Here is a 14,604-nt window from a genome sequence, read left to right as displayed (position 1 = left end):
GCTGGTCCTAGGTCCTGATTCCTGGTTCCGAGGTCTGGTCACTAGTTGATCATACCTCAGGAACGCGATGTCTCCCCTCTCCCTGGCCTCCCTTAACTTCGGCATCAACTCCCTTCTTCTCTTCCTCACAGCGTTGGTGTAATCTTCATTTATATAAATATTAGATCCTTTAAGCTTCTTTGCTTGTTGCAATATGCTGACCTTATCTTTCTCTTTCATCAACTTCACCAATACTGCCCTCAGACCACGATCCGAAGGTTTTCCGACTCTGTGAGCCCGCTCCATCTCAATTTCTTGATGAATTTGCAGATTATTTTTCAGAATCTCCTTCACTTTACCTTCTGCATCCGACCAGCTTTCTCCAGTTGTCTCGTTGATTCCCTCAAAGATCAAGTTTTTTCGCTTAGACTGTGCTTCCAGATGCTCCATTTTGTCCGTTACAGTTTGATGGACTGAAACCAGTCCTGCGTGTTCTTGATGAAGAATGGTCAAAGACAAATCTGTCTTTTAAGATATTTATTACAATCAATATTTCAGAAAAATATTCAAGGAAAGCAATTTACAGAGCTCTGGGTTTCGTCTCTCTGAATCCCTACCAAACAACAGCAAAACCATTCCAACTGCCTTCAGAGCAGGGGAACGCCTAGACTCCTGCTGTTGGTTCAGCATCGCAATGAACATCTGTTTCTCATGATCCACGATGTCCTTTACTTGTGCAACTCTGTGACACATTTCTTCTGCCTCCATATCCTCCGTCGCTTCTGATTTATTAGCTCTTTTCCCTCTTTGAGGCATCAGATTGAATGTTTGTTCACAGCTCCCCAAAAGAACGTCAATTTAAAGAAGGCAAAGTGAAGAAATTATGTTTATATACGACTAAACTTCAACAGTAAATGCATATTATAGGAATTGTAATCACAGGTTGAATTAGGGGGATTTCTTTAAGCAAAGGGATCTGAGCAGTGCTGCTTGAGGTATGTATGTAGATGCTAGTATCCATCCTCAGTTACTCATTTGATGAACTTCATATCAGCATGATTTATTTTCTATTTAAGCTACTCTGATGATTTATGGTTGGCTGCTTTGAACTTTATCTAGAAATAAAGACTGTACCCCAAAGAACAATCTTCTTAATAAAAACATATACTGTAACTGTGTAAGTGTATACATAAAAAGGTCACTCTTATTTAAAATGAGTCTTGCTCTACTTGTTTTCAATGCAAACACATTTTTCTTATTGTCAACAAATTACATAAAAGGATTTCTTTACTCTTTCTGTGTCACTCAGCCCCCAAGTCCACTGGTTTAGTTGCAAAAGGCTCAGAACTGTACTGTTTTTTTGTTTTTGTTTTTGTTTTTGCTTTAACTGGTGTTCCAAAACAGGGAAAAGGGGAATTGTTGGACTATTTTCAGTGGTGGACTACTCCAGATTTGGAACTCTATTTGTTAATGGACACATCCATTGTTTTTTGGATCATTTGCATATAATCACCAGACTCATTCCTTAAAAGACTTTTATCAGTCTGCTTGCAGAAAAGTCACAACACTTCAGCTGGCAAAGTGTTTTGCAGAAAAACTAAAAAAGTATCCTATAATGTGTGTCAAGAAACAAATGTTTCTACAAAACAGATATCAAAGGTCCAGCTCAGATACATACAGCAATAAACACACATACCTAGTGAAAGTACTTCATAGACATATAGTATATTCACAGACCTCCTCATTAGGTTTTAAGGCATTTGCCTTCATCATCACTTCTGGGTGAGCAATAAATTCAGTGGAGCGAGTGCCATGGAGCTGTAGTCTTTTGGCTGGCTCTCTCTGCCTCCTGGCCTTTCTCTATTCAGTTAGCTCACTTAATGCATTAATTATGTGTCTCTTGGATAAAAAGACATACATACACCAAAAAACAAAACAAAAACTCCAGCCTACAATACCTAGGATTTTTGCCAGGGACAAGAGTTTCTCAGGGGTTAGTTAATGTACAACATGCATATTATACCAATTCCCCATATTAATAATTAAAACGAAATTAAAATGAATTGGTCTAAATATGATGGTCAAGCCTTTTTTGCACTCTATCAGATTAACTCACAGTGCTTCCTGTGGATCAAGAGGTTTGTTGTGGCAGCAGTGTCCCCCGCTTGGGGGGGCGGGGGGACACTGAATAATTCACTAGTATAATCGAAGTTTTTTTATTTATTTGCAGTTACTAAATGAAGTCTTCAACAGTTTGCCAATCTCTAACAACGTAACCACAGCCTGACTGAGAGTGAGACGTGACATCAGTGTCAGAGCAGCTGTCAATCATCAGCTCCTGATGAGCTGAAAGGACAGCAGACTGACAGTGGTTTCCACCAGGTCGGCCGACAGCAGAAACGTGTTAGACAATAGAATAGAATGTAATGCCCCATGTTGTTTATAGGCTTGTCCAATGAGTCACTGAGGGACCTGATTAGATGATTGGTTGACGTGATTTATTGCTGTGGTGGCAAAGATTCAGGGTGCCACTAAGAAATGTTACCAGTGGAAACATTGCAGTGAAACTGACTTTCACTGCCTCTTTCTTCAGTTTCTCCTTAGCTTTCTACATTTCTCTGTGTTTGGCATCTTCTTCACTCCCTTTTTTCATTGGTGGAAAAAGTAGTTATGTACATTTACTTATTTTACATGGTGGCACTGCTACTTTTATTTAAGTAACTAGCTTGAGTACCACTGCCCTTTTTAACAGACGAAATAGTTGCTTCCAAGACTAGTGTCTGCAGAACTGAATCAAGCGGTCTAAAATAGTTACTCGTGGCAACTCAGCCTAGATAGCCTAGCCTAAGTCAAACCATTTTATTTTAAGCGAACTGAGCAATTAGGTGTAGAAATTAATGTTACAATGGAAATGAAACGAACTTTGTTCTATATGTTATTTACCAACACATGCTCTTTAATTAATCAATTTGAAAAAGCACATTTCTAAATATAGCATACTGTGATCATCATACCAACAGTGTCTACTTAGAAGGTCAGGTGAGCAGAGCAGCAGCTGCAGCAGAGAACGTACACTGCCAAGAAGTGATAGCTAACAGAAGGTTCTAATGCAACACCACTGCCCAGCAACTGAGCTATGCGTCCGCCATTTTGGACTGAAAGCAACTATCATATCTATCAAATCTATGAAAAAATGAATAACACCAGTAAAACCTACAAGGGCAAAGCAAAATTCTCTCTGTTTTATTGTCATCTATTTAATGAACAATGAAAAAAATCATAAATATGCATACTGTTAGAACCATGTATTTATAGATTAAATTTCTGAAAGTGTGGCCACTGTATCCCATTTTAGTCAGTGGCTATAGATTTTGAGATAGAACAACATAGTGCATAATGTAAACTCTTTCATATGTTAATCATCTTTCTGATTTTTCTAAAAGCATTTTTAATCTGATTTTGATATTTATTCAGTATATAGGCCTACATTTGTTAGCACTGCAATGCTGATGGAGCTGCTGAGAACTTATTAGTGATGCATTTCTGAGATTCAAATAGACTATTAGGCTATATGCATGTATTTATTCATTCATTCATTTAACTTATAGGCCATGTTAGGGTGATTTTTATTTATTAGTTTTCTCTTTTCAAAATAAAAGAACACGCACTCACAGCTATATAGCCATTTCAGTATCAAAGTCTAACAAGAACTGTTGAGAGGAAGTAGAAAAACAAAGGGCTTATTATAGATGGATAGAATGTTTGTCATTTCCCTTGTGCATGGATACACACTAAAAACAAAAATTTGTTTCTCCTATTTTACAGCAATGCAGGGATAAAAACAAGAAATAACTAGATAATTTAATAATTCAGTAAAACATACATGTATATTAAAATTCATTCTAAAACAAAAGGGGAAAGTTTAGGCTAAAGGAAGACTGTAGTCTCTTTGATTTTTGGACTAAGTAGTCTTTTACTATTCAAATAGCGATTACAAGGTAGGTCTAAAAATGAGTAGTCTATGGGTTATATGGTCCAAAGACAAGTTTTGCCTGGAAATAATTAGATAATTATACTAATGCAACTGTTTACAAGCTGTGTGCTTTTCCACTGATAGTTTTTACTGTTGTGGGCCTTCTTTTATTCCACTTGGAATTCACTTTCTCAGTCATGTCTGTGTCAACTAATTTATTTGTTTGTAGGGTGTACACCATTCCCATTGGCATTTTCAGTCCAAAATAGTGGCCGTGCTGCCACGGTGCCATCTAGCTGTTGTCAAAAAAGCGCCAGAGTGTTGGCTCTTGGCTTCTATACTCTTTGGCTGCAGCACCAGCACTCTGTGATGCGTTCGGGGCCAAAGTTTGTGTAGGTCACCAGTGTTTTGAAAGCAGTCAGAGTCCAGTACACAACCACTTCAAGATACCAAATGCTCTGATGGCAGGGCTGGGGCAAGTAAACAGCAACATTCTTAGAATTTAGTGTTGTATAATTATTTAAAATTTGTGCTGAGAGGGGTGTTTTTGATTGATTTAGGGAAAGGGCATGGGCCTGAGTGCCCAGAGCCCCCTGCCACGTGCTATCTATGGATATTCAGCTGTAGGCAAAAGTTTGGACAAATTCCTTATTTTGTTGATTTTTGAAGTGAAAAGAAGTAAATAAACCCCTAGAGAAAACAAACATTAAAGTATTTAGTACCACCCTGTTTGGCAGATATTACAGCTTGCATACACTTTTTGCAGCCAACTAAAAGTTTTTCTATTCTTGATTTACAAGATTTAAACCACCCGTCACTGCATGCCATGTTCTGAGATATTTTTAGACTCTCTTGCACACACAACAGATTTTCAATTATGTTCAACTCAGGATTGCCAGTGTTGCTCCAAAAGCTCCAGCTTGTGTTTCTTAAAGTAGTTATGGTGGATTTTCAGGTATCGTCCTGTAGTTTGCTGATATTTAGTGGAACCCATTCTTTCCTCCATGTTTCTTGTGCCACTGGCCGCAACACAACCCTAGAGAAAAATATTTCTCAATAACAGTTGGCAAGGTGCTCTTTTCATCAAACCCTGGTCCTGTATTTCTTCAAGCACACCTTTGATGATTGGGGCCAAAGAACTCCATTTTAATTTCATATGTAGCACTTTGACAAAATGAATCTGAATCCAGATGTTGCTTTGTACACTTCAGATGTTGAGTTTTGTGATGAGGTCACAAGTAAGGTTTCCTTCTGATGACTCTTCCATGTAGACACAAAAGCTAATTCCCCCAAGTCTCTGAGACAATGGACTAGTTAGAAGCAGATGCCCAGGTGATGGTGACCGGGAAGAGTATTTACGGCTTTTACCAGGTTTTTCTTCACTGCAACTCCTGTGTGTGTGGTGAGGAGTGAACAAGGGAAGGACATTGGTCACCTAACAGAGCCAAACGACCACAACATGGAAATGATTGTTATGGAGCTAGACCAAGGCAGGGTTACTGACAAAGGTGGGGACGGTTGGATGCTTTCGTCTACACAGCTAGATGCACTCAGAGTTGAGATATACTTTGCATTGGCAGCAGCTGTGGTAGAAAATCCCATTTTTCTTTTCTTTTTTTTTTTTTGGAAGGAATTATTTTTTCAAGCTGCATGTTGTCCAGCCTATTCTTGTGAATACAGTATGTTAGGAACACCTTGAGACAATTTTTTCAAATATGGCACAAGTATCCACTTGAACTCAAGTATGAACTGATTAGATTTTGGTGGTCAAAAGTCATGTTCATCCCATTATTGTGAATGCGATATCTCAGAAACATTTTATACAAAAACCCTGACAAACAGGAATGCTACAGTTTGTTAGAAGAGATCCTTAAAAATATCAATAAAAAAAAACAGACTGCAGAGTTAACATAGATAAAACAAAGAGGCAGATTGTTTGGCGGAGACAAAAACTATAAAGTGGGCACCCATTTAGCATTGTCACCACATTTGAGATCTAATTTAGATGCCCAATCTTTAACACGTGCCACTTTTTTAAAATGTATTTTTGAAGTTTCATGGAATAAAGACAAAGAGTAGATAAATAACAATAAAAACAGTCAAATTTATATCTTGGAGACAGTAGTTCCTATACTTCCATATTTTAAGTTAAGACCTCTTTCTTACAATTTCCCTGCATGTCCATATCCCTGGTGTGTCATGAAAAATAACTTCATATGCTACTAGATTTCTCAATATAAAAGTAACTAGTAACTGAAGTTGTCAAATCGATGTTATTTCCATAAAAAATATATTTGTCTCTGTAGTGGCACAAAGGTATAAAAAACAAGTCAAAATTGTACTTAACAGTGCAATACCTGAGTAAATGGTAATAGTGACATCAGAAACTGTACTGCCCATAAGCCACTACAATCTATGAATACTAGAATCTACCATATAGGTTGAACCCACGGTGCAACACAGAATAGAGCTTAAATAACCAAATATCATCATCATCCTCCTCTTCTTCTTCAATAACAATAGAAAAACAAACTATTTTTGTCATTATAATAGCTGATGTGAGGAGATTATGACCTTACTCTTTGCTTTGGCGCTGACATCAGCCTTGGTTACTGGCAGCCTCTGTTCCTGTCTATCCACCTAGAAAATCTCCATTCCCTGGTCAACAAGATGGATGAAATTCTTCTTGTCAACAGGACTAACTCTGACTTTGCACAGTCTGCTGGTCTGTGCTTCACAGAGACTTGGCTCAGTGACTCCATTGCGGACAGCGCGATACAAGTACTGGGCTTCCAGGTTTACAGAATGGATTGCGTAATGGAGCTGTCCAGAAAAACGAGAGGATTTGGAGTCTGCTTCTACATAAATGAAGGTTGATGCACAGATGTCACAGTGCTACAGAGGACATGTACCGCAGACCTACAGACTCTTGTTATCCATTGCAAACCTTTTTATTCTCCTTGTGAATTTAACTCTTTCATACTAATGGGAGTGTACATAACACCACAGGCCCATGCTAGCACACTACAGCTCCTGGCAGAACTGATAACTAGCCTGGAGCTAGAACATCTCGACTCTCCACTCATTGTTCTAAGGGGTTTTAACAGAGCAAATTTCTCCCACAAACTGCTCAAATACAGACAGCATGTCACCTGTCCCACCAGGGACAAAATCACACTGGACCACTGCTACACAACAATAAAAGACACCTATCGCTCTGTCCCCTGTGCAGCTCTTGGACTCTCTGATCACTGTATGGTCCATCTTATTCCAACTTACAGGCAGAAACTTAAAGCTGGAGTGTATTTGAGACTGCAGCTACAGACCTGGATGAACTCACTGATACTGTCACATCTTATATCAGCTTTTGTGAGGATGTGTGCGTGCCCCAAAAGCCCTTCTGCACATACAACAACAAGCCCTACTTACAGCCAGACTCAAGCAGCTTTGTCATGCCAAAGAAGAGGCTTACAGAAGTGGGGACAGGACTCTGTACAGCCAGGCAAGGAACACACTGACAAGGGAGATCAGAGCAGCAAAGAGGAGCTACTCTGAAAAGCTGAAAGCTCAGATTTCAGCCAATGACCCCTCCTCTGTGTGGGGGAGCCTGAAAACCATCACTGGCTATAGAAAACCATCCCCCCCTGCTGTGGAGGACTGTCAACTAGCAGATGACCTGAATGTGTTCTACTGCAGGGGGTACAACACTCCCCCCTCACCCTCCCCACCTCAGACCCAGCAGCTGCTCCCCTGACAATCACCACCCTTCCCTCCAGCCCCCCACCTCTAACGATCCGTTAAAAGGATGTGCGTGGCCTCTTTAAAAGACAAAAGATCAGAAAGGCACCAGGCCCAGATGGCGTGACCCCCTCCTGCTTGAAAGTGTGTGCTGATCAGCTGGCCCCCATCTTCACACTTATCTTCAACAGGTCACTGGAGCTGTGTGAAGTCCCCTCCTGCTTCAAATGCTCCACCATCATTCCAGTGCCCCGGTGGGCTGAACAACTACAGACCTGTCCCCCTTGACATCTGTAGTTATGAAGTCCTTTGAAAGACTGGTGTCAGTCCACCTGAAGGGCATCGCAGACCCCCCTGCAGTTCGCCTACTAAGCAAACAGGTCAGTGGACGATGCAATTAACATGGCACTGCATTACATCCTGCAACACCTCAACTCCCCAGGGACCTATGCACAGGCCCTCTTTGTGGACTTCAGCTCGACATTCAACACCATCATCCTGGACATCCTCCACCACAAACTGACCCAGCTCACTGTGCCTGGCCCCACCTGTCAGTGGATTACTAGCTTTCTGACAGACAGGAAGCAGCAGGTGAGGCTGAGGAAAACCACATCCAGCACCCAGAAAATAAGCACAGGTGGCCCCCCGGGGATGTGTGCTTTCCCCTCTGCTGTTTTCACTCTACATCAACGACTGCATCTCGAAGGAACCCTCTGTCAAGCTCCTAAAGTTTGCAGATGACACAACGATCATTGGTCTCATCCGAGATGGTGACGAGTCAGCCTACAGATGGAAGGTTGAGCAGTTGGTCCTGTGGTGTAGCCGCAACAACCTGGAGGTGAACATGCTCAAAACAGTGGAGATGACAGTGGACTTCAGGAAGAACCCTCCCACCTTACCCCCACTTACCATACTTGGCAGCACTGTATCAGCAGTAAAATCCTACAAGTTCCTGGGCTCCACTATCTCCCCGGACCTGAAGTGGATGTCCAACATCAGGACCATCACCAAGAAGGCACAGCAGAGGATGTACTTCCTGTACCAGCTCAGGAAGTTCGACCTGCCCCAGGAGCTGCTGATACAGTTCTACAGAGGAATCATCGAGTCTGTTCTCTGCACCTCCATCACTGTCTGGTTTGGCTCAGCTACCAAACAGGACAAGTACAGACTTCAGTGGACAGTCAGGACTGCAGAAAAGGTCATTGGTGTGAGCCTGCCCTCCATGGAGGACCTGTACAGTGCACGGGTCAAAAGGAGAGCAGAGAGGATCACTGCAGACCCCTCAGACCCGGGACATAATCTGTTCGAACTCCCCTCCTCTGGACAGTGTTACAGGTCACTGTACGCCAAGACAACCAGGCATAAGGACAGTTTCTCCCCCCAGGCTGTCACTCTGATAAACACTTGACCCACAATAGTATGACTGGACAATAACCCTCAGTGCAACACCTGTAAATATACATTGTACAGATTATACAGATCCGTACAGGTCTCTATTTTTTAAATACTGTATTTTTATTCCTATTTATCTCATTTTACAATGAGCATTCCTTTGTCTGTCTGCATTGTTTACTGCCTGTTTATACTGCTTATTTTGCATTGTTTGCACTGTTTGTTGCTGTTAATACTGATTATTATGTTATACTAGTCTTATGTTGGTTTACTGTTTACTTGCCCCTTGCATGGGGCATACACATTGAGAGCCGATGTACCAGAGTCAAATTCCTCGTGTGTCCAACACACATGGCCAATAAAGCTGATTCTGATTCTGATTCTGAGATTGTGCTTTATCTTGCAAGTGAATGAGAAGTTGCGAGGCCAACTTTTAACTTTAGTAACTTCATTAGAGAACTCAAATTCCATGACACTCAACATCTTCAGTGTCCTGAGTCATTTTACATAAAGTGCATACGGGTGTGTACTTGTATGGCCAGCAGTGAGCATCGGTTTGAGGATATTTTCACAAAAATAGCTGTACAAATGTATGTGTGTGCATGACTGATGTAGCTAATAATTATTTTTGATATCAGCTGCTGTATAGCAGAGCTAAATTAAAATATTCCCAATATTCCCAATAAAAATTTTGGGGCATTTCAGTACACTGTCTAAAACTCCTCCTCAAAAACTGACAGAACAACTGGTTTCCAGTTTCCAAAGGATGATACGGTAATGCTTTTCCCATAAAACAAAATCAGTGTTCTTAATCACAGGCATTAAAGAAGCAGATAAATCTGGGAGTGTGCATGTCTCACAGGCTCAAGGGTGAGTGATCAAACTAAGCCAGCTATATCCCCTGCTGTGTCCTGACAGAGAGACTGCATTGATATCTATCAAAGATAACATTTATCAGCAGTTCAATAAAACATAGCCATGCAATTTGCAAGTGGCATAGTCTAATTCGAAGTTAACTGAATTACCACTAATATTGCATTTGATTATGTTAATGCTAAAATTCAATCCATTATTTATAGGGCTGATCCTGCAGCCACAGCTGTAAAGGCAGACGCACTGTCTTCATCATGTACTCTAATTTATCTCCAGCAAGAGCCCTGAAAACACTAGGACACAGTTCAACAGCACTTACAGTGCCTACAGTCACTTTTGAAATGTTTCCAACCCACTGCCAAGGGCAGCAAAACCTAGCACTTTAGCTGGAGTACAACTAAATATGTCTACAACTGTGGTTCTAAAATGACCATTAACAGTATGAGAACATCTTGAAGGACCACTGTGACCTGCAAGGTGAGTGTTACATGACCAATAGAGGTAGCTGATAATAAAGTAATTCTGGGTTAATTTGAGATGAAATGCACTTCATTTGGAAAGTGGACAAGAGTAGACATGTCAACAGGGGGCGGTGGCACAAAGCTGCAGTCAAGATAGACAGCTTAGAACCTTTCTAACAGCCTTCACAGTCTAAACAGGAATACACATCTTGTTATATCCAATCTCACTTAAGTGAATCAAATCAAACTTAGCCTGGAGTCATTGTTCAGTAGTTGTTGTTTTATTAATATTCTTCTATGACAGGAGGGCTGTTAAAATTGCTATATGGGCAATCTGTGTTTATGGTTTAATTTTCATTTTACTCAAATATTATACATTAAATTTAATTTAATAAAGTAGATGAATATTCATGTCATGCATTGAGCGGTGATACAGCTGACGAGGATGATGATTCTGCATAGATCTAGCTCATCCCAATGAGCTAGCAAGGTAGCGCTGCATCCTAGAAATTCTATCCATATACGAATTGTTTCACTAAACTGGTGGCTAGATTTTATTCAGAAACAACTTCTTTCTTTTCTAAATGAATGAAGACCTACAATTATTAAAGGCAGCAGACTCACCAGGAGGTGGCTGGGGTGGGTGGTTGTTGTGAACATTATTTTATTAAAATAATGTCATGATCTGTAAATTTCACTTAAATCATTTCAGTCTTTAGACAAAAATATAAGACTTTACTATCAGAAAATGAGTGAAATTGCACTGAAAAAAAGGAAACATAAAAAATCTGTCCATCCCTAATTTACATTTCCACATGATGGAGACTATGACCTACTACCAAACTAACCAAACAATGACCCAAAGATAAGTATTTAATAGGTTCCTAGGCTACCACGACATGATTCAGATGAATCAGGTATGTTTGCACAAATCCTCTGCTACTTTGTACACACATTGGTAAACTCACAGTACTATTAGTGCAAACACTACTGTTAGTACAGCTGGCCCCATGAATGTATACAGAAATGCAGTTAAGAAACCATCTGGCACAGATTGACCACGTGTGTATATGTAACAGAAACGACAGAGCTTTAAGCCAGTAGCTGAAGCAACAAGACAAGCCATGTGAACAAATGACAACTAGATAGAGAAGGAAGAAAGAACAAAAAAATGAGGAACTGACCAGTCTGGTGACAAGGGGAGCCCCAAAGTGCCAGAAGTGTTCGTTGAGCAGCCCGCTGCACACCACGTTGCCAAAAAGAGCAATGGTTCCTGGTTTGCACAGACCACTTGGCTTGGTTTCTGCAAAATTAACATGTCATTTTTCACTACTTCATACAATAAATAATTATAATACATTATTATACATTATATAAAGTATACAGTAAAAATGAGTGCACCACTTTAAAATATCACTAAAATGTTAGATTATTCCAAATTGTGTCAGTTTATAATATTTGTATTATTTTCAAGTGAACTGTATTGAATTTGATCTTCTGTACAATTTCAAACAAACAGGTTAGATAGAAAATGTCTCTGGTCCCCAAAGTACAATCTCAATGCAACAAAAGTGATAACTGCTTCATAAAATGCAACTGCAGCTTCAAATTAAGGCTAGCTGCATGAACACGATTACACAATAACCTATGAATACCACAGCAGTGTTGGTTTACATTGAGTCTAACTCCACAAGGTAAAGAATTTCCTGAACAAGGAAGAAACCAGTGTAGAAAATTATCTTCATTACTAATTTGGGGAATATTCTTCAGAATTATTACACACATTCAATTTAGTGGTGCATCCATCAATTTAGCCTTCTGTTGGTGGCTTGCCAAAAACAGTTTCTTAACTGGAGATTATTATCTGTTGGGGAGAATTAGCCATAAATAAGCTATGTAACACAAAGTCATACAATTTAGTGAGTGAAAATGTGAGAAGATACAGTATAAAAAAAACTTAAGTGCACAGGTTTATTATGATTATGAACAATTACACATTAAGAACAACACAAAACATACACTAACATTAAACACAATAACTAAACAAACATTCAAATCCAGTAACCATGAGAGTAATAACTGAACAACTTGACAGATACTTTATGGCTGCTAGTATGATATGGAGACTGTATGGCTGTACAGCTACATGAAGCTACAACTGCAGCTCATGAGCATGGATTGGACTGCTTTCTGCTGTACCTGGAATTCCTCCAGATTAAGGACGGCTTGCAATACCATGTGTTCACCTGTCCGGATGACACAGTGGGTTGCATTTTATACAAATGCTGTATTTGATCATTGACATACAACACTGAAGGACATACCCTGATAGTACAAAGTACTATAAAAACTATGGCCTTGGGTGACAAGAAGGATAAAATCAATGTCATGAGTGTTTCTGGTGACTGACAGATCCTAACATTAGCACACCCTGGACAGGTTGCCAGTTTATCACAGGGCTGACAGTTAGAAATAGACAGCCACCATAGGGACAAACAACCCCTCTGACTCACATTCACACCTAAAGACAATTTCAGAGTCACCCATCAACCTAAACTGCATGGCTCTGGACTATGGTAGGAAGCTGAGGTACCCACACAGGTATGGAGAGAGTATGCGAGCTCAACACAGAAAGGCCCCAGTTGACCACAAGGTCATGGTTGAATCTTGAAAAGTCTGGATAAGGTGACCAGGCTGGGGCACAAACTCAGAGAGGGGTGGCACATTTGAAATGCGTGTAAAAAGTAATTTAAATCCCCTAGTTCTATGAAATAACAAACCATACATAATTAAGAAATTGTGAGACACACATAATGCTTTGTTTAGCTAATTTTGGCTGTCTTCTTATGTACTCCTGTCCAGGGACATCACTGCTGCACAGTGCCCAGGTGGTGGCCAGTGCCACCCCTGACCACCCCCTGACTCTGCCCATGCACAAGGTTCGAACATGGAACCTTCTTGCTGTGAGAAAACAGTGCTAATTACAATACTGTGTTGAGAAATATTCTTTTTGAACTGACTGACAATTCTTTCATGAAGTTTGGCTCAAAGTGGTGAGCCCGTCCTGACAAAGACTGAACCTTTGGTGGATGCTCCTTTTATACCCAGTCATGATACCCTTACCTGTTACCAACTAGCCTGCTATTGTGGAATCTTTCAGAATGGTGTTCCTGGAATATTCCATAAACCTTCCAGTCTATTTAGCCTCTGTCCCAAGTTTTTTTGACTGTGTTGCTGACATCAATTTCTAAATTTGTTAATATTTACAAAATATATTTAAGTTGTTCAGTGAAAACAATGAAAATCCTGTTTGTACTTCTGTCAGTCAAAGTTTCAGTTAAATAACAAATCACAGATTTCAGTTTTTATTGCATTTTGATAAATGTCTCAACTTATCTGGAAATGGGATTTGTAATTCCGCGTCTATGAACTGTAGCTGAAAATACACATAAGAACTTTTTACATACTAATATGGGCTTTTATTTTGCAAATTCTCTTGTGCAGACACCAGTTGGACCAAGTGAGCAATATGAATGCTGGATGAATCCACTGAGCAACTATTTGTCAAGACCACAATGGACAATGACTGTTAATTAGTTACAAAACAATTTCACACTGGTGCTTACAACTTCCAGGAAATAGCCATATGCTGCACACCAATGTCTGATATGTCTCCTGCATACTCAGCTTTTATATGTAAACAAATTACCTACTAGTGGTAAAAATGGAAAAATATACTACCTTAAATAGTGTTCATTTGAACACTATTCAAGGTAGTGCCAAACACTAGTTCGTTTGAACACACTTGAGCAGTGACAACAGTTCAGCTTGCCTAAGCAGTGTTGTGTCTGGCATAATCTTGTTTTACCCTCTAGCTGTATGCACTCACTGCTGAGACCATTCAGTACTACAAACTTGTATACTCCACTCAACTCAGCTGCTGCTGATACCAGCACTCTTACATATTTGATATCTCTTGACACATCCCATACATGCTGAACCCATACAGCCCACATACCAAAGAATGCCAATGAGACCAATGGTACTGAATCACAACCTTAATCTTTGGATCAAGCAGCTTGTGAAAAAGCTGCAGTTGTTATTGCTGCATTTCAGGTATATCTTTAACATTTAAGTAAATGCTGTGTAAATACTCTGTATCAGCAGGTATTCAGTAGTAAAACAACA

The 14,604-nt window shown here is 40.0% G+C and overlaps 1 protein-coding gene across 5 annotated transcripts in view; it reads right to left on the bottom strand.

Annotated features, from left to right (window-relative positions):
- LOC109968637 (RNA binding protein fox-1 homolog 3-like) overlaps positions 1-14,604 on the bottom strand; it is a 644,376-nt gene that overhangs the window by 280,078 nt on the left and 349,694 nt on the right. For all 5 annotated transcript variants that reach the window (XM_020615037.1, XM_020615034.1, XM_020615039.1 and 2 more), the window contains exon 3: positions 11,601-11,719. In XM_020615037.1, the coding sequence (XP_020470693.1) occupies positions 11,601-11,719 (119 nt within the window). The remainder of the gene's footprint in view (positions 1-11,600; positions 11,720-14,604) is intronic.

This window comes from Monopterus albus, unplaced genomic scaffold, assembly GCF_001952655.1.
Source record: "Monopterus albus unplaced genomic scaffold, M_albus_1.0 scaffold156.1, whole genome shotgun sequence".
NCBI lineage: Eukaryota > Metazoa > Chordata > Actinopteri > Synbranchiformes > Synbranchidae > Monopterus > Monopterus albus.
Note: the sequence above shows the minus strand (reverse complement) of the source record. Positions and strands in the feature narration are given on the sequence as shown.